Source organism: Otolemur garnettii, unplaced genomic scaffold (assembly GCF_000181295.1).
Source record: "Otolemur garnettii isolate 467f Iridium unplaced genomic scaffold, OtoGar3 scaffold00220, whole genome shotgun sequence".
NCBI lineage: Eukaryota > Metazoa > Chordata > Mammalia > Primates > Galagidae > Otolemur > Otolemur garnettii.
This window is the reverse complement of record NW_003852615.1, coordinates 1,488,186-1,509,380: the sequence shown is the minus strand read 5'-3', so window position 1 is coordinate 1,509,380 and position 21,195 is coordinate 1,488,186. Positions and strand designations below refer to the sequence as shown.

At 39.1% G+C, this 21,195-nt stretch overlaps 1 protein-coding gene and 1 pseudogene across 1 annotated transcript in view; both read right to left on the bottom strand.

The window, feature by feature from the left end:
• SENP7 (SUMO1/sentrin specific peptidase 7) overlaps positions 1-21,195 on the bottom strand; it is a 142,337-nt gene that overhangs the window by 89,425 nt on the left and 31,717 nt on the right. The window contains exon 4 of the mRNA XM_023508065.1: positions 8,724-8,821. Within this exon, the coding sequence (XP_023363833.1) occupies positions 8,724-8,821 (98 nt within the window). The remainder of the gene's footprint in view (positions 1-8,723; positions 8,822-21,195) is intronic.
• On the bottom strand, positions 11,893-11,993 carry LOC111722160 (annotated as a pseudogene).

The following is a 21,195-nucleotide window of genomic DNA, read 5'->3' as shown; positions in this document are numbered from 1 at the left end:
AAAAAAAAAAAAAGATATTCAACCATTTTCAGTCTCCTGTATTCTCAGTAAGTAAATAAATAGGCCAGTGCAGTGGCTCACGTCAGTAATCCCAGCATTCTGGGAGGCCAAGGCAGGTGGAATGCCTGAGCTCATCAGTTTGAGACCAGCCTGAGCTAGAGAGAGACCCCTCCTAAAAAAGTAGCCAGGTGTTGTAGCGGGTGCTTATAATTCCAGCCACTCAGGAGGCTGAGCTCAGGAGTCTGACGTTGCTGTGAGCTATGAAGCCAGGGCATTCAACCGGGGGCAACAAAGTGAGACTTTACCACAAATAAATAACTAAATATATAAATAAATAAATATAGCACATTGAAAGGCCAAGGCAGGTGGATCACCTGAGCTCATGAGTTCGAGACCAACTTGAGCTAGAGCAAGACCTAGCCTCTAATAATAGGTGCAGTGGTGGTGGGCAATTGTAGTACCAGCTACTTACACTCTGTCAAGGGTGACATAGTGAAAATCTGTCTCAAAAAATAAGTAAATAATTAATTTAAATTAATTTAATTTAATATAGAACAAGACAAATGTACCTACTCTCACCAATTCTATTCAACATAGTACTGGAAGTCACAGTCAAAGCAATCAGGCAAGAGAAAAATATAAAGGGTATCCAGGCCCGGCATGGTCTGTAATCCTAGTACTCTGGGAGGCTGAGGCAGGTGGATTGCCTGAGCTCACAGATTTGAAACAAGCCTGAGCCAGAGCCAGACCTGTCTCTAAAAATAGCCAGGCATTATGGCAGGTGCCTGTAGTCTGCTTGGGAGGCTAAGGCAAGAGAATCGCTTGAGTCCCAAGAGTTGAAGGTTGCTATGAGCTATGATGCCACGGCACTCTACCGAGTGTGACAAAGTAAGGCTCTGCCTCCAAAAAAAAAAGGGGGGGGTATCTAAACTGGGAAAGAGGAAGTAAAACTATGACTTTTCACTGATAATATGAGCTGGTATCTAGAAAATCCCAAAAACTCCACCAAAAGATTCCTAGAATTGATAAATAAGTCTCAGGTTACAAAAATCAGTGTACACAACTCAGGAATATTTTTATATACTAGTAATATTCAAGCTGAAAGTCAAATCAAAGACTCAATACCATTCATAATAGCTACAAAGAAAATAAAGTATTTAGAAATATACTTACACACGGAGGAGAAAGATCTCCAAAAGAAAACTATGAAAAGATGAAAGAAACTACAGATGCCACAAGTAGAAAAACAACCTCATGTTCATGGATTGGTAGAAATCAACATTGTTAAAATGTCCATATATCCAAAGTGATTTAAAGACTCAACACAATCCCCATCAAAATACCAAAACATATTTCACAGATGTAGAATAAGCCTATGCTTCATTTGGAACCAAAAAAGAGCCCAAATAGCAAAAGCAACCTTAAACAAAAAGAAGAAATCTAAAAGCATCACATTATCAGACTTAAAATTACATTTGAGGCTACAGTAACCACAACAAAATGGTATTGGTACAAAAGTAGAGACACAGACCAATGGTATAAAACAGAGAACCAGATACAAAACCATCTACCTACAACCAACTCATCTTTGACTAAGCAGATAACAATATACACTGGGGAAAGGAAGCCCTAGATAATAAATGGTCTTGGAAAAACTGGATAGCCACGTGCAGAATAAAGTAGGACAGCTATCTCTCACCACATATAAAAATTAATTAAACATGATAAAAGATGTAAATGTAAGGCATGAAATTATAAAAAAATTCTAAAAGAAAATGTAGGAAAACTCTTCTAGACATTGGCCTAGGCAAAGAATTTATGACAAAAACCCCAAAGGCAATTAATTATAGCAACAACAAAAGTAAATAAATGGAACTTCATTAAATTTTTTTTTTTTTTGAGACGGAGCCTCAAGCTATCCCCCTGGGTAGAGTGCCACGGCATCACGCTCACAGCAACCTCCAACTCCTGGGCTCAAGCGAGTCTCCTGTCTCAGCCTCCCAAGTAGCTGGGACCACAGGCGCCTGCCACAACACCTGGCCATTTTTTGGTTGCAGCCATCATTGTCCTTTGGCAGGCCTGGGCTGGGGATTCGAACCTGCTACCTTAGGTGTATGTGGCTGGCGCCTTAGCCGCTTGAGCCACAGGCGCCGAGCTGGAACTTCACTAAATTAAAGGGCTTCTGCACTTAGCCAGGAACGTGTTCAAGCTACTTAACAGAATGAGGCAAGAGGACTGCTTGAGCTCAAGAGGCTGAGGTTGGTTACAGGGCCAGCCACATATAACGAAGCTGGCAGGTTCGAACCAGGCCAGGGCCAGCTGCAACAAAAAAAATAGCCAGGCATTGTGGCAGGCACCTGTAGTCTCGGCTACTGGGAGGCTGAGGCAAGAGAATCACTTACGCCTAGGAGTTTGAGGTTGCTGTTAGCTATAATGCCACAGTACTCTACCAAGGGCACACAGTAAGACTCTGTCTCAAAAAAAAAAAAAAAAAAACAGACTGAGGTTGCTGTGAACTATGACACCACAGGACTCTACCCAGGGCAACCAAGTGAGACTCTGTTTCAAAAAAAATGTTTTAATTTTAAAAATTAAAAAATAAAGGCTCGGCACCTGTGGCTCAAGTGGCTAAGGCGCCAGCCACATACACCTAAGGTGGCGGGTTCGAATCCAGTCCGGGCCTGCCAAGCAACAATGATGGCTGCAACCGAAAAATAGCCAGGAGTTGTGGCAAGCGCCTGTGGTCCCAACTACTTGGGAGGCTGAGGCAGGAGACTCGCTTGAGCCCAGGAGTTGGAGGTTGCTGTTAGCTGTGATACCACAGCACTCTACCCAGGGGGACAGCTTGAGGCTCTGTCTCAAAAAAAATAAATAAAAATAAAAATAAAATAAAAAGATCTCCACAGCAAGGGAAATAAACAACACAGTAATATACCTGTGTCATAAACTATATACCTCAAAAAGAGCTAATATCCAGAACTACAAAGTACTCAACCACATTAACAAGAAATAAAAACAAGCAATCCTATTAAAAATGGGCGAACAATATGAACAGAAGTTTTTCAAAAGAAGACAAATAGCCAACAAACACAGGAAAAAGTGCTCAACATCCTTATCAACAAGAAAATGCAAATTAAATCCACAATGAGATATCATACCCCATCAGAAAGGCTAATTTTTTTTTTTTGAGGCATAGTCTCACTATGTTACCTTCCATAGAGTGTCGTGGAGTCTCAGCTCACAACAACCTCAGACTTTTAGGCTTAAGTGGTTCCCTTGCGTCAGCCTCCCAAGTAGCTGAGACTACAGGCACCCGCCACAATGCCTGGCTATTTTTTTGTTGCAGTCGTCACTGTTGCTCAGTTGGCCTGGGCTAGGTTCGAACCCGCCAGCCTTGGTGCATGTGGCCAGAGCTGAAACAACTGTGCTACACGCACCAAGCCAGAGAATGGCTATTATTAAAAAGTAAAAAAAACAATAGATTCTAGTATGGGTAGAGAGAGGAATGCTTATACATTGTTGATGAGACTATAACTTAGTACAACCTCTGCGGAAAACAGTTCAAAGATCTAAGAATAGACCTAACATTTGATCCAGACATGCCATTACTGGGTATCTACTGACAAGAAGTCATTTTATCAAAAAAATATATGCACTTGAATGTTTATTGCAGCACAATTCACAATTGCACAGATGTGAAATCAACCCAAGTGCCCATCAATTTGTGAGTAAATTAACAACATGTGGAATATATATACGTATGTACTCACAGATACCACAGAGTACTGCTCAGTCATAAAAAGGAATGAATTAATGTCTTTTGCAGTAATTTGGGTGGAAATGGAAAACATTATCCAAAGTGAAGTATCTCAGGAATTGAAAAACAAACACCATGCATACTCTCTAACAATTCAGAACTGACTGATGGGCACCCATGGGCACTGAGAGAAGTAAAAGTCACTGGAATCAAGATGGGAGAGGGGATAGATGGGGTGGGGATAGAAGGGATGGGGTGGTTAAAATCTACCTATCAGGTACAATGAACACTATTTGGGTGATGGGCACACCAATAACCCCAATTTAAGCATTATAAAAGCTATCCATGTAACATTAACATTTATACTCCCTTAATATTTTGAAATAAAAGATAAAGATTCAGTTAACATTAAAAAAAGACCCACAGTGAGATATTTTATCACCCCCATTAGAATGGTTATCAAATAAGAGAAAAAATAACTAATGGCGGCAAGGATGCAAAGACAGGAGAACTCTTACACACTATTGGTGAAAATGTAGATTAATACAGCCATTATGGAAAACAATATGGAAGTTTCCCAAAAAACCAAAATAGAACTACCATATAATCGAGTAGTTTGGATTATAAACTACTAGATATATATCCAAGGAAAAGAAAAAGGTATATCAAAGGGATAACTGCACTCCCTGGTTACTGCAGCACTGTTCAGAAGAGCAACGATTTGGAATCAACAAAATGTTCATCGATAGATAAATAAAAGAAATATGATACACACACACATATACTGGAATACTATTCAGCCATAAAAAAGAATGGAATTCTGTCTTAGATGGCAACATGATGAGTCCAGAAATCATTATTTTAAGCAATGTAAGTAAGCAAGGAAGATAAATACTGCATATTCTTTCTCACACCTGGGAACTTTAAGAAAACAAAATGGGCCCATGGAAAGAGAATACAACTGTGCATATTAGAGGCAAGGAAGGATTAGCAAAAGGGAGGAAGGAGAGATGCTTGCTTGACAGACACAAGATTCCAGCTAGATTGGAGTGCTGTGTTTAGGTGCTCTGTGACACTGTAGGGTGAATATAGTTAACTATAATTTATTTTATATTTTCATAAAGCTACAAGAAATTTTGGATATTCATAACACCAGGAAATGATAAATATTTGAGATGATTAATATGCTAATTATACTGAGTTGATCATTATCAAAATATCACTGTGCATCCCATAGATATATACAATTATTGCATGTCAACTAAAAAGAAAAATAAAACAAGTCAGAAATAATACTTTGAGGATGATTACCTAGTGAAAGAAAATATTAGGTACACTATGGAGTATTATTCAGCCATCAAAAAAATGAAGATTTTACAGCATTTGTAATAACCTGGATGGAGGTGGAACACATTATTCTTAGTGAAGCATCACAGGAATGGAGAAGTAAGAATCCTATGTATTCAACTTTGATATGAAGACAATTAATGACATGGTGGGGCATGGGGGAAGGGGAGATCAGACTGAGAAGGAGCGAGGGGTGTGAGCAAAATAAATATATATATATATATATATACAAATAATAATGTTTAATTCTCACACAAACTGGATTTAATTTTGATTAACGTATATTACTTAAATTTCAATTTCTAATCCAACATGTCAATATGTTGTTTATCATATTACATCCTTATTCATGAGTGAAATATGTCTGTAATTTCCCCTTTATAATAATATATATTTTTTCTAATTTTACTATCAGGGGTATCCAGACTAAGTAGAATGATTTTGAAGTATTTCTATTTCTACTGTCTGTAAGACTTGGCATAATCTGTTTTTTTTTTTAGAAATTATTTTTTACTTTTATTTATATATATTAGTTGTCTTTTTTTTAGACTGTAGTAAAAACATAACAAGGAAAAAAAATTTGTTTGCTACTTATATTTTGTCTGTGTACTCTGTAACAAACAAGTAGTAAATGATTATGCATTAAAAAAAGAAAAGAAAATAGTGACTAATTCTCATATAAACTGTATCTAAATTTGACCAAAGTACATTACTTAAACATTAATTTTTAATTCAACACATTAATATGTTGTTTATCATATTGCATCCTCATTTATAAGTGAAATATGTTTGTAATTTCCCTTTTACAATAATATATTTTATCCAATTTTAATATCAGGTGTATCCAGATTAAGTAGAATGATTCTGTAGTATTTCTTTTTCTATTGTCTATAAGATTTGGTATGATCTGTTTTTTTTGAAATTATCTTTTATTTATAAATATTAGTTGTCTATTTTTTTGAGACTTTGGAAAAAACAAAATAAGAAGTTAACTAATCAAAGTATTCTATAATAGACGTACTTGTATCTGACAATGTGAATGTTACTTTCTTTGCATTATTACTATTTTTCATTGTAGCAATCATCTGATTTTTTTTCTGAATGTATTTATCTTCTTTCATTCTTTATGAGGTTTTTGTTCTCAGTTCTTATGTTAAATATTATTATTGTCATTAAATTTAGTCTTTTAATTCTGTGAAGGCAAAAGTGGAAACCTAATATACACATGTATATGTATGAAAAAGAAAAAGAAAACCTTCAAAAAAAAAATTGGACACACCAGAGCTGGTTGTTTAAGGAGCATGGATCCTTCCCCTAATCCCCCTTTTTGCTCCTCTCTTGACATGTGATAAGCCTGTTCCCCCTTCTACATTGATTGGAAGCTCTCTAAAGCCCTCACCAGAAGCAGATGTTGGCACCGTGTTTCTTGTACAACCTGCAGAATCATGAGCCAAATAAATCTCTTTTCTTTATAAATTAAAAAAAATTGTTTTTTGATTTGTGGATGGGAGTAGGGTCTCACAACTTTAATCCTAGCACTTTCAGAAGCCAAGTACAAGGAATCACTTGAGGCCAGGAGTTTGAGACCAGCCTGGGCAAGATAGTGTGACTCTGCCTCTACAAAAAATGGAAACAATTAGCCACATGTGGTGTACACTTATTGTCCCACCTATTAAGGAGGCTGTGGCAGGAAAATCACTTGACCCCAGGAGTTTGAGGCTACAGTAAGCTATGATGGCCCCACTGTACTCTAGCCTGGACAACAAAGTAAAACTCTATCTCAACAATTAATAGATTGATAAATAGATAAATGCTACTTCTAGCATTCCTTTTCTCAAATCAAACATAATTTTTTATGTAAAAAAAAACAATTTTTTTGTTTTTTTCTTTTGAGACAGAGTCTCACTCAGTTGCCCTGGGATTGAGCACCATAGTAGCTCACGGCAACCTCAAACTCTTGGGCTGAAGCAATTCTCTTGCCACCACAATGCTCAGCTACTTTTTAGAGACAGTATCTCACTCTTGCTCAGCGCAGTCTTGAACTCATGAGCTCAGGCAATCCAGCTATCTCAGCCTCCCAGAATGCTGAGATTTATAGGCGTGAGTCACCCCGCACAGCCTAATATGAAGTTTTAAACAAATCAAGTCTATAAACTGACTTTGTGGTTGTTCTAAAATTTAAAGCATCAGGCCAGGCCAGGCCTAGGGCTCACACTTGTAATCCTAGTACTCTGGAAGCCCCAGGCAGGTGGACTGCCTGAACTCACAGGTTGGAGACCAGACTGAACCAGAGTGAGACCTTGTCTCTAAAAAACTAGCCAGGCGTTGTAGCAGGCACCTGTAGTCTCAGCTACTCAGGAGGCTCAAACTCTTGGGCTCAAGAGAATTGCTTGAGCCCAAGAGTTTAAGCATTTTTTTCACTGGTTTAAGGTTGCTATGAGCTATGAAGCTACAGCACTCTACCAAGGGCAACAAAGTAAAACCCTATCTTAAAAAAAAAAAAAATTAAAGCATCATCATAATATCTTTTTTATTTTTATTTTTTGAGACCAAGTCTCACTACATCACCCTCAGTAGAGTGCCACACCGTCACTGCTCACAGTAGCCTCAAACTCTTGAGCTTAAGTGATTCTCTTGCCTCAGCCTCCCAAGTAGCTGAGACTACAGGCACCCACTATAACACCTGGCTATTTTAGCACCCTGTCATGTTTTCTATTTTAGCATAGTAAATGGAAAGACAATGACAATAACAAAGCAAAAATTGTTATTACTAGAAATTGACACATATTTAGAAAATGAAGTACCTGGCACTGTGGCTCACACCTATCATCCTACCGCTCTGGGAGGCGCAGGTAGGTGCCTATTATCCTAGCTAGCACTCTGAGAGACCAACGTAGGTGGATCGCTTGAGCTCAGGAGTTTGAGACCAACCTAAGCAAAAGTGAGATCCCATCTCTATTAAAAATAGAAACACTAGCCAAGTGTTGTGCTGGACACTTGTAGTCCCAGCTATGTTAGTCCCAGCTACTTGGGAGGCTGAGGCAAGAGGATCACTTGAGCTCAGAAGTTTAAGGTTGCTGTGAGCTATGACACCATGGCATTCTAGCCTTGGGGCAACAAAGTGAGATTCTCAAAAAAAAAAAAAAGAAAGAAAGAAAACACAGTACACCTTTTTATTGTAAAACAACAACTTTCTAATCATTTACTGATGTCTAATTCTAAAATGCTCTACATTCTTTTCCAAAACAAATTCAATTGAAATTTGAATCCCTCAGATATTTAATTCCAGTATATGCATAATTCATTAATACTATGACTATAGACCATGTTGCTAAATGGAGCAATTTTTTTCAATGGTGACCACAAATGCTTCAAGCAGATGTTTATCAGTCTATGTATCACTCGTGCATTATCAGTAAAAAGTTTATCAAGATGTTCCAAATGTACAAAAACAAGGAGTCACAGAAAGAGCTTAGAAGTAATCCTAGAGGATACTGAGTTCAACTCTTCTATTTTAAACCTGTGGTAATTCAGACTCAAAGAACTGAAATGAATCATCCATAGTCACACTATATGTAGTATAAGTCTATTCAATGTCACACATACATGTCTATCTTACCTTTCTGGTGATAACTTGGAACTGACAGTACACCCATGGGCAATTTTTTTAAATTTATGATCTCGAGAGATGACTTTATTTCTTAAGCTTCTTTTCCACTAGAAAAAAAAAGTGAGATTTTTATAATAAATATAACAAGATGACAAAAAGCTCTTAAAATGTTCTCTTTATTTAGAAGTTTAAGATAAATAATCAAATTCATAGTAGTTCACAGAGAAAAAATAATAAGTGCAATCTACAGAATATCTCGCTCCTTTGCAACTAAAGAAATATAAGTCCACCAAAATATACTAAGAAGGTATTTCTAAATCTCAAGGTAAGTTTAGTCAGGAAATCCAACACTTTGAGATTCCAAAGCTTAAATAACTATGAAAATATGAAATGCATTTAAAGGAATTAACAAAAACTATTATGTGCCAGGTTGAATATGGCCTATGATTCTGAAATAATTGCATTTATAATAATTAGAAGAGATTACAATGGTTTCCTATGAATTGCTACATGGAAAACTTTAGAGATGAGTCAGACACCTTACTACCAGGGTTTATATTAAATATGATTAGAAAAATATGGTTAAAGCTCGGTGCCCCATAGCATAGTGGTTACAGTCCCAGCCACTTGCACTGAAGGTGGCGGGTTCGAACCTGGCCTGGGCCAGCTAACCAACAATGACAACTGCAACAAAAAAATAGCCAGGTGTTGTGGTGGGCACCTGTAGTCCCAGCTACTTGGGAGGCTGATGCAAGAGAATTGCTTGAGCCCAAGAGTTTGAGGTGGCTGTGAGCTATGATGCCATAGCACTCTACTGAGAGCAGCAAAGCAATTTGACTATCTCAAATTAAATAAATAAATAAATAATAAAAATAGGCTGTAGGGGAGAGAGAGAGGAAAAAGAGGGGAGGGAAGGGAAGGAAAGAGGGAAGGGAGGGGGAGGGAAAGGGAGGGGAGGGGACAGAAGGGGAGGGGAAGGGAGGGGAGGGAAGGGAAGATCATTCACACTAGTGAGCACTAGACTATGAACCTATTAGAAGGGAAGGGGAGGAGAAGGGAAAGGGGAAGGGAAGTTCATTCACACTAGTGAGTGCTAGAGTATGAATCTATTATAAGGGAAGGAAAGGAGAGGGGAGGGGAAAAAGAAAAAGGAAGGGAGGAAGGGAGAGAGGAATAACAACAACAACAACAAAATACTGGTAATTCCATTTATATGAAGTACCTAGAGTAGAAAAATTTATATAAAGTAGAATGATGACTGCCAGGAGCTGAGAGAGGGGACATTGGAGAGTTATTACTTCTGAACAGAATTTCAGTTTTACAAGATGAAGACTTCTGAAGATAGATCATGGTGATGGTTACACAACAATGTAAATATACTAAATACCACTGAACCATTCCCTTAAAAATGGTTAATATAGTAAGTTTTATGTTATGTGTATTTTATAACAACTTAAAATAATTTTTAAAAACTAAAAATTTTTGGGCTGGAGGCCGAGCATGATGGCTCACGCCTGTAATCCTACCACTGTGGAAGGCCAAAGTGGGTGGATTGCCCTGAGTTCACAGGTTCAAGACCAGCCTGAGCAAGAGCAAGACCCCCATCTCCAAAAATAGGTAGGCATTGTGGCAGGAGCCTGTAATCCCAGCTACTTGGAAGGTGAAGGCAAGAGGATAACTTGAGCCCAAGAGTTTGAGGTTGCTATGAGCTATGACACCACAGCACTCTACCAAGGGCGACAAAGTGAGACTGTCTCAAAAAAAATAAATAAAAATAAATAATTAAAACTTTAACAATTTCAAGTAATAAAAAAAAATTCCACTGTCTTGAACATGATAGCCCACAATAAGCACTGCTTATGATGCAGGCATTAATTCCTTACCACCACAGCCCCATATGGTATAAAAATACAGCACTCAATAAGAAGGAAGCAAAGTTCAGAGAATAACCTTGCTCAATTGAACCCAAATTTGACATAACAGCTTATGTTCTCCAATGATCTAATTCTAAATTACACAAATTTTCAGAAATCCTTGTTATCAGTATTTCAATCTAAACACATCTGTCACTCATTTCATTATAAAATGTAAACTTATCAATAGAACTAGATTAAAAATACAGTAAAACCTCTCTCTGAAAGTTGACCACCCAAGGGACTGGAACAAACTGGTCAACATGCAGAAGTGGTCAATATAAGGAGCTAAGCCTATTGTACCTATACCTGTCTATGGTGCATGCCCAGTCTATGGAAATTAGGTCAACTTAAGGAAGTAGTCAATGCAGGAAGGTGGTCAACTACAGAGGTTCTACTATATTTACAAAATAGAGGAATGACTAGTCCTTAAGACTAGATTTCTACAGAAAAGAAACATTATTCCCACCAAAAAGGAGAGAGGCTACACCACTAAAAAAAATGAAAAAAAAAAAAAAGACAAACTAAAGATGACAGAACAGGAAAGGAATTCACTAAAATGCTTTTTGCTTTTGATACAAGAGTCTGACTCCATGGCCCTGGGTACAGTGCCATGGTGTCATCATAGCTCACGGCAACCTCAAGTTAGGCTCAAGCGATCTCTTGCCTCAGTTTTTCTATTTTTAGTAGAGACAGGGTCTCACTCTTGCTCAAACTCCTAAGGTCAAGGGATCCATCTACCTCGGCCTCCCAGAGTGCTAGGATTACAAGCATGTGCCACCACACCTAGACTAAAATATTATTAACTCTGAATAACAGTAAATTGTATCTGTTGAAGTAAATTCTTATCTCCAGGTCTATTACTATCTATGGGTAACCTAGAGTATATCTAGAGATATTATTGAGGGGGGGGAAAATTCACTTCAATTTTGATGAGTTCCTTATATTTAATATCACTTACATATTTTAAATTGGGTTACAATTTCAGACTAGACAATAATTTGTATTTTTCATAGTAACAATTCATAATTCATTTAGACTATGAACCCTTTTTTTTATTAAATCATAACTGTGTGTACAATAACTGTGTACATTGATGCATTTATGGAGTACAGCATACTGATTTGATACACAATTGAAATGCTTACATAGAACTGATTAACACATCCATCACCTTGCTTACTCAATTGTTGTAGTAAGACAATTATACTCTTTTCTTAATGGTTTTGAAATGTACCATTGCATTATGCACATTAGGTGAGGACAAAAATATGGAACACTTCACAAATTAGCATGTAATCCCCGAGCAGGGGCCTTGCTAATCTTCTCTGTTTCATTCCAATTTTAGTACCGGTATATGTTCTGCCAAAGCGAGCACTAGACTATGAACCTATTATAAGCTATCTCTAAAAAGTTAAAAATCAACTCAGCATCCATAGCTCAGTATGGAGGGTGCCGGCAACATAGGCTGGCAGGTCTGAGCCTAGCTCGGGCCTGCTAAACAACAATGACAACTGCAACCAAAAAAAAAAAAATAGCCGGGCATCATGGTGGGTACCTATAGTCCCAGCTACTTGAGAGGCTGAGGCAAGAAAATTGCTTAAGCCCAAAAGTTTGAGGTTGTTATGAGCCTGCCATGGCACTCAACCGAGGGCAACACAGTAAGACTGTTTCCCAAAAAAAAAAAAATTAATTAATTAAAAATCAGGTAACAAAGAATTATCCCACAATTTGGTTATGAATAGGACTTTATCCTACATATTTTGAAAGCTATCTTATCACACAGCTCACGCCTATAAGTCCAGTACTCTGGGAGTTCGAGACAGGTAGATTGCCTGAACTCACGGGTGTGAGACCAGCCTGAGCCAGGGTGAGATCTCTTCTCTAAAAACAAAAAAAAAAGCTGGGCGTTGTGGCAGGCACCTGTAGTCCCAGTTACTTAGGAGACTAAGGCAAGAGAATCACTTGAGCTCAAGAGTTTGAGGTTGCTGTGAGCTATGACGCCATGGTACTCTACCAAGGGTCACAAAATAAGACTCTGTTCCCCCCCTCAAAAAAAAAACAAACACCATAATAAGTACACTATAGGAAGTGGACAAAAATTTTTGACAACCAAAGCAGCTAACTAGAGATAACTATTAAGAGTTAATATTTGTTATTAAATTTTTCTTGGACATTACCCAGGCATGGTTGCATGCACCTTGTGAATAGTCCCAGCTATTCTCCAGGCTGAGGTGAGAGAATGCCTTGAGCCCAGGAGTTCAAAGCTACAGTTAGCTTTATAATCATGCCACTGCACTCTAGCCTGGGCAACACAGCGAGATCTTCATTTAAATGGGCTGGGCACAGGCTCAGGCCTGTAATCCTGGGAGGCCACGGTGGAACTTAGGAGTTCTAGACCAGCTTGAGCAAGAGTAAAACCCTCTCTCTACTAAAAACAGAAAAACTAGCTGGGCATCTGTGGTAGACACCTATAATTCCAGTTACTCAGGAGGCTGAGGAAAGAGGATAGCCTAAGCCCAAGAGACTGAGGTTGCTATAAGCTAGGCTAATACTGTGGCACTCTCTGGAGGGCTACAGAATGAGACTATGTCTCAAAAAGAAAAAAAAAATGGGTAATAAACCTTGTGAAAATAGAGAAAGACAAGGAGAATGACCCCTTTGGGGCATCTGAGTTGATATATGTCACTTCTACTTGCAAGTATTTGTATAAGGTTCAAAGGCATTCCGGGTTTTCTAGGATAGACAACTCCTATCTACAAGTTCTACTAAGAAGCAAATTATATCAAGGAAAATTCAAAGCACAAATGATTGACCTTCCACCACAGAGTTGGAATATTGTGTCTCAAACTGTCTACTTCAGATAAATTCATTGTGGTATGGCTTGAGATAAGGTCATTGTTTATGATATATGGGGAAAAAAGTTATACTAAATTTATAGGGTAAAATTATATAGCTCCTAAAAGAAAATGGGGAATAATAGCTTTAAAACAGCAAAAAACACTAATAAAAAGGCTCAAAAAAACACATAAGCAAAAATAAAAATAAAAATACTCAATAAACTAGGATTAGAAGAGAATATCCTCTCAGGATAAAGGGCATATGTTAAAAACCCACATACTAATATCACAGTTTTGGTTTGTTTTTTAGTTTTGGGGGGGTTTATTTTGGAGACAGAGTCTCACTTTGTCACCCTTGGTAGAATGCCATGCTATCACGGCTCACGGCAACCTCCAACTCTTAGGCTCCAGCAATTCTCTTGCCTCAGCCTCCCAAGTAGCTGGGGCTACAGGTACCTGCCACAATGCCCAGCTATTTTTAGAGACAGGGTCTCACTCCTGCTCAGGGTGGTCTTGAACCCATAAATCCACCCGCCTCGGCCTCCTAGAGGACTAAGATTACAGGCGTGAGCTACTGCACCCAGCCCTAATTTCATAGTTTTTAATTATGATATCATGGCACTCTTGTAAATGTTTAGATGAAACACTAAAAGCTTTTCTTCTAGGATCAGGAACAAGATAAGGAAGCTGGGCGGTGCCTGTGGCTCAGTGAGTAGGGCGATGGCCCCACATACCAAGGGTAGCAGGTTCGAACCCAGTCCCGGCCAAACTGCAACAAAAAAATAGCCAGGCAGTATAGTGAGTGCTTGTAGTCCCAGCTATTCAGGAGGCTGAGGCAAGAGAATCAGCTAAGCCCAAGAGCTGGAGGTTGCTATGAGCTGTGACGCCACAGTACTCTACCAAAAAAGATAAGGAAGCCAATTTTTGCCACTTACAGAACTGGAAGTTCTAGCCCACATATGATGGGTGGGGGGGGAGTAAAATAAAAAAACAACAAAATTGGGAAAAAAAACACACCTCTACTTCACATATGGCATGATCCCACATCTAGAAAATCCTAATGATTCCCCCTTCAAAAATAAATTAATTAAAGTTAACAGATTACATCACCAAAGCTGCAGGATACAGTATCAACTGGCAAAACTCAGTATTATTTCTATATGATAGCAATGAAAAAGAAGTTTTTCTAATTCTATTTACAATTGTTATTTTATTCAATAAGAATAAAATACCCAACAATCAATTTAATCCACACAATGCAAAACTTCTATACACAATCTAAGAAACTGAAAGAAATTTCTGAGTTTTGAGCTCAGGCAATCCACCCCCCCTTCAAAACATAATCTAAGAAATTGAAGAAACCCTACCTAAATGATTGGAAAGACAATCCCAAACTCATGGATTGAAAATTTTAATTTAGATGACAATATTCTTCAATGTGACTTACAAATTCAATGCCATCTCTATCAAAATCCCAATCCCTGCTTTGCAGAATGAAGAAATTGATCCAAAAATTACTTGTAAGAGACTCAGACTAGCTAAAGCAATGCTCAAAAATAAGAACAAAGGCTCGGCACCCATAGCTCAGCAGTTAGGGTGCTGGCAACATGCACCCGGGCTGGTGGGTTCAAACCCAGCCCAGGCCTGCTAAACAACAATGACAACAACAACTACAAAAAATATACCATATACCGAGGTGGTGGGTTCAAACCCAGCCCCCACCAAACTGCAACAAAAAAAAAGCCAGGCGTTGTGGCAGGCACCTGTAGACCCAGCTACTTGGGAGGCTGAGGCAGGAGAATCACCTAAGCCCAGGAGTTGGAGGTTGCTGTGAGCTGTGTGACACCACAGCACTCTACTAAGGGCGATAAAGTGAGACTCTGTCTCAAAAAAAAAAAAAAAAAATACAAACTTATAAGACTTACATTTCACAGTTTTAAAACTCTCTAAGAGGCTAAGGTAATCAAAACATTGTGGTATTAGAAAAGGACAGACATACAGATCAATGGAATAAAAATGAGTGTCTAAAAATAAATTCAAGTATTGATGGTCAATTTATTTTCAACAAAGATGCCAAAACCATTGATGAGAAAAGAGTAAACCTTTAACAAATGATTCTATTTAATAGAACAACTGAATACCCATATGAGAAAGTACAAGTATCGACTTGCCACATATCATATTTAAAAATAAACTATAGGCTGGCACAACGGCTCATGCCTATAATCTGAAGACGCAGCTGGTGGAATGCATGAGTTCACAGGTTTAAGACCAGCCTGAGCCAGAGTGAGACCTTATCTCTAAAAATAGCCAGGCATTGTGACAGGCCCCTGTGGTCCTAGTTATTTAGAAGCCTAAGGCAAGAAAATCTCTTGAGCCCAAGAGTTTGAGGTGTCTATGAGCTATGATGCTGCAGCACTCTACCAAGAGCGATAAAATGAGGCTCTGTCTCAAAAAAAATTAAAAATAAGGCTCAGCGCCTGTGGCTCAAGCAGTTAAGGAGCCAGCCACATACACCTGAGCTGGCAGGTTCGAATCCAGCCCGGGCCCACCAAACAACAATGATGGCTGCAACCAAAAAATAGCCGGGCACTGTGGCGGGTGCCTGTAGTCCCAGCCACTTGGGAGGAGGAGGCAGGAGAATCACTTGAGACCAGGCACTGGAGGTTGCTGTGAGCTGTAATGCCACAGCACTCTACCCAGGGTGACAGCTGGAGGCTCTGTCTCAGTAAATAAATAATAAATAAATAAAATCCCAGACATGGTGGTTCATGCCTGTAATCCTAGCACCTAAGGAGACCAAGGAGGTGGATTGCTCCAAGCTCCAGAGTTCAAGACCAACCTGAGCAAGAACAGAAAAACTAGCCAGGTGTGGTGGCACATGCCTGTAATCCCAGCTACTCAGGGAGCTGAGGCAAGAGGATCACTTAAACCCAGGAGTTTCAGGTTGCTGTGAGCAACCAGGATGCCACCGTACTCTACTCAAGGTGACAGAGTAAGAGACTTGGTCTCAAAAAAGAAGAAAAATGAACTCTAAATGGATGAAAGGCCTAATTATAAGGGCTATATCTATAAAGTGCTTACAAGAGAACATAGCTGAAAATTTTCATGATTTGCAATTGGCAATAGTTTCACAGACATGACTCCAAAATCACAAATAACAAGAGAAAAAAAATAAATTAGATGTTATTAAAATGAAAAACCTTTATTCATCAAATGACTCTATTAAAAAGTGAAAAAACAATCTGAAGAATAGGGGCAAATACTGACAAAAAATATAGCTGATAAAAGGATGGTATCCAAAATAAAAAACTCTTACCATTTACCAAGAATAAGACAAAGAAAATTAAGAAATAGGCAAAGAACTTGAAGAGACATTTCTTCAAAGAACGTATACAAACAAAATGAATTCCGTAAACACATACAGTAGATGAACACACAATCAACATTTAAAAAAGTAGCTTTTCTACACAGCAATAACAATCCAGCTGACAATCCAATCAATTACCTTCACAATAGCTACCAAAAAAAAAAAAAAATACCTAGAATAAATGTAACCAAGGTGAAAGATCTCTACAAAGAAAACTACAAAATAGGCTCAGCTCCTATAGCTCAGTGGCAAGGGCACCGGCCACATGCACCGGAGCTGATGGGTTCAAACGCAGCCCAGGCCTGCCAAAAAACAGTGACAACTACAACCAAAATAAAATAGCTGGGTGTTGTGAAGGGACCTGTAGTCCCAGCTACTTGGGAGGCTGAGGCAAGAGAATCGCTTAAGCCCAAGAGTTTGAGGTTGCTTTGAGCTGTGATGCCACAGCACTCTACCAAGGGTGACATAATTGAGATTCTGAGAAAGAAAGCAAAGAAGGAAGGAAGGGAGGGAGGAAGGCAGACTACAAAACACTTATTACAAACGAAAAACATCCCATACTCATGGATCAGAAAAATTAATATCATTAAAATGACAACAACACTACCCAAAGCAACCTGCTGATTCAATGCAATCCTTGTTAACCCTTTCTGATCCTAATAATGACATAATCCAACATAATGATTTTCCTGTTCCACTACAATGTTGGAAGACATCCCAAACCTTTTTTTTTTTTGAGACAGAGTTTCACTTTGTTGCCCTTGGTAGAGTCCTGTGGCATCACGGCTCACGGCAACCTCAAATTCTTGGGCTCAAACCATCCTTTTGTCTCAGTCTCCTAAGTAGGTGAGACTACAGGGGCTAACCACAACACACAGCTATTTTTAGAGATGGGGGCTCACTTTTGCTAAGGCTGGTCTCAAGCTCCTCAGTTCAAGCAATACACCCTCCTCGGCCTACCAGAGTGCTGGGATTATAGGCGTGAGCCACCTTACCTGGCCTCCAACACACTTTTTGTGGTGTCTGTTGAGGACAGTGAGGTTAAAGGAGAGTTTAGTGATGAAAATGAACATGAAGAAACTCTTATATGCAATGATATTAGTTCTAGTAAATCTGAAGCTAGTAATGAAGAGGAAGAGATGATAATAGGCAAACTGTAACAAGTAGCTGGAAGGTTTATCTTGACAGTGATCTTTTAGAGTTCCTATACTCTGTCACACAAAAAGAATTTATCCTTCCTCAAAATGCTTGGCCAAAAACTGAAGTTTAGTATTTTTAGCTCTTTTTCTCAGATGATTTTATTGGTGAAATTGGGACCTTGACACATATGTATACAGTGGAAAAAATACAGAAGGTGATATCACTAACAAAATATTCAATGTGGCTCTCACGGAAGAATGTTTCATCAGAAGAAATGGCGGTGTTCTTCGGTGTAATACTGAACAAGGCTCCGAATTGGAAGGTGCAATTAGTTGACTATTTTATCGAAGACTGGCTAGACTAAAGGATGTTTTCTCTTATCTCCATTTTTTCCAAATATTTGAGGTGCTGCATTTAGTTCCTCCTGTCGCAGCACAAGGGAATGTGCATCCCCACAGGAACAAGATGAAAAATGTTAGTGAAGGTTTGGCGCCCATAGCTCAGTGGTTGGGGCTCCAGCCACATACACCGGGGCTGGCAGGTTTGAACTCAGCCCAGGCCAGCTAAACAACAATGACAACTGCAACAAAAAAAATAGCCAGGCCTTGTGGTGGGTGCCTGTAGTCCCAGCTACTTGGGAGGCTGAGGCAAGAGAATCACTTAAGCGCAAGAGTTTGAGGTTGCTGTGAGCAGTGACACTATGGCACTCTACCAAGAGTGACATAGTGAGACTCTGTCTCAAAAAAAAAAAAAAAGTTAGTGAATATACTGACAATAAATGCAGAGAATTTCATACACCAGTAAGAAATGTAGCTATAGATGAAAACACAGCAGGTTTTAAAGGAAGGATTCAATTCAAGTGCAACAATCCAAAGATGTCTACTAAGTCGGGCCTGTAAATGTTTTGCCTGTGTGGTTCAGAAAATGGTTATGTGCTTTCTCACATTCACTATTATGGCCAGACAACAACAGGAAATCTTATTTTTCCTGATTTGCCATTTATGACTCAAATAGTGATGGCACAAGTTTTGCAAGAACATATGAGCCAGTGGTTCAGGCTGTCACATCTACACTAACAGACTCTCTACACAAGACCTCAACTTGCTCAGGAATTGCATAAAATGAAAATACACACAACAGGAACAGTTACAGATTATAGGAAGGATTTTCCAAGTGATCTGAAACAGAAGAAACTTCAAGAATATGAATTAAGTGCCTATCAATGTGATATGAAGATGATGTGCCTCTCATTCCATGACAAGAGGTTAGTGACGATGCTGAGTCCATTCTTTGGCCCTCAAACACAGTTGATCAAAGGAAGAAACATCCTGTTCCATATGGAAAAACAACAGTTATTTTAGAATGCTTATGGGAAGAAAGCTTTCTATGCTTATGCTTTAGAAAGTTTATGGGAAAAGTAGACAGAGCTGATCAGTACTGTGGATGTTGTAAATTTACAAGGAGATCCTACAAATGGTGAAAAAATTATTCTTCTGGCTGACGGAAGTTGCAGTCATGAACAGCTATATCCTTTACTCACTAGGTAAGAAGGAGAGTGGAGAAAACATGCAGATACAACTTCCTCGCAGGAGAAATCTCAGCACGTTCAAGAAAAAGGGAAAGGCCTGGGCACAGAAAAAAGGGAAAAGGCTGGGAGGCCCAGGTGGGTGGTTTGCTTCAGCTCATGAGTTTGAGACCAGCCTGAGCAAAAAGCGAGACCCTGTCTCTACTAAAAACAGAAAAACTGGGCTAAGCACCTGGCTCAAACGGCTAAGGTGCCAGCCACATACACAGAGCTGGCGGGTCAGAATCCAGCCCAGGCCCACCAAACAACAATGACAACTATAACCAAAAAATATCCAGGTGTTGTGGCAGGTGCCTGTAGTCCCAGCTACTTGGGAGACTGAGGCAAGAAAATCCCTTAAGCCCAGGAGTTGGGAGTTGCTGTGAGCTGTGATGCCACAGCACTCTACCCAGAGCTTGAGGCTCTGTCAAAAAAAAATAGAAAAACTGAGGCAAGAGGATCGCTTGAGCCGAGTTGGAAGATACTGTGAGCTATGATGCCCCAGCACTCTATTCAGGGTGACAGCTTGAGTTTCTGTCTCAAAAAAAAAAGAAAGAAAGAAAAAAGGGAAGACCTTCATCTTCTGACACTAAGGAAAGGTTAAATGGGAAGATGCATTTTACAATGCAAAATTTTAAAATATCAACAAAGGATTGCATAGTTGGAGCAGAAGAAAAGAGAAAGGTGGAAGGAGAGAAATCATTTTCTACTGTGTGACATTAAGAGGAAGCCTGGACTTCATCCTAGAGATTACTTAAGTATCATACTCAAAAAAATTATAAACAAAAATAATTAAAAACACTTCAACTATTTTATGTAACCTGAATATGTGAGTTCATATTTATGTTTTTCTCTCTTAAAATTGTAGGTAAGTAATCTACCAACCTCTTTCCACCCCAAATAAATAGAGCTGGGGAGTTTGCAAGTGGCAGAAAAGTTGGATCAGAAAGGACTAAAATACCAACGTCTTTTTTTTTTTTGACAGAGTCTTACTCTGTGGCCCTGGGTAGAGTGCCACCCTGGGTAGAATGTCATGATGTTATAGCTCAGGGCAAACCCAAATTCTCAAGCAATACTCTTGCCTCAGCCTCCCAAGTAGCTGAAACTACAGGTGCCTACCACAATGCCCAACTAGTTTTTTCCTATTTTTAGTAGAGATGAGGTCTCGCTCTTGCTCAGGCTGGTCTCAAACTCCTGAGCTCAAGCAATCCACCTCCCTTGGCCTCCTAAAGTGCTATGATTACAGGCATGAGCCACCACGCCCAGCTCTAATATTATTTTGTAGTAAGGAATAACAATCATAAAATTTATATGGAACCAAAAAAGAGCACAAATAACCAAAGCAATCCCAAGCAAAAAGGGCAAAGCTACAGGTATCACATTACCTTGCTTCAACCTACACTACAAGGATACAGTAATCAGGCCAAGAGCAGTGGCTCACACCTATAATCCTAGCACACTGGGAGGTGAAAGGATCAATACAGGTCAGGAGTTGAAGACCAGCCTGAGAGACAGCAAGATCCTATTTCTATAAAAAATAAAGGCTTGGTGCCTGTGGCTCAAGTGGCTAAGGCGCCGGCCACATATACCTAAGGTGGTGGGTTTGAATCCAGCCCAGGCCCACCAAACAACAATGACAGCTGCAACCAAAAAA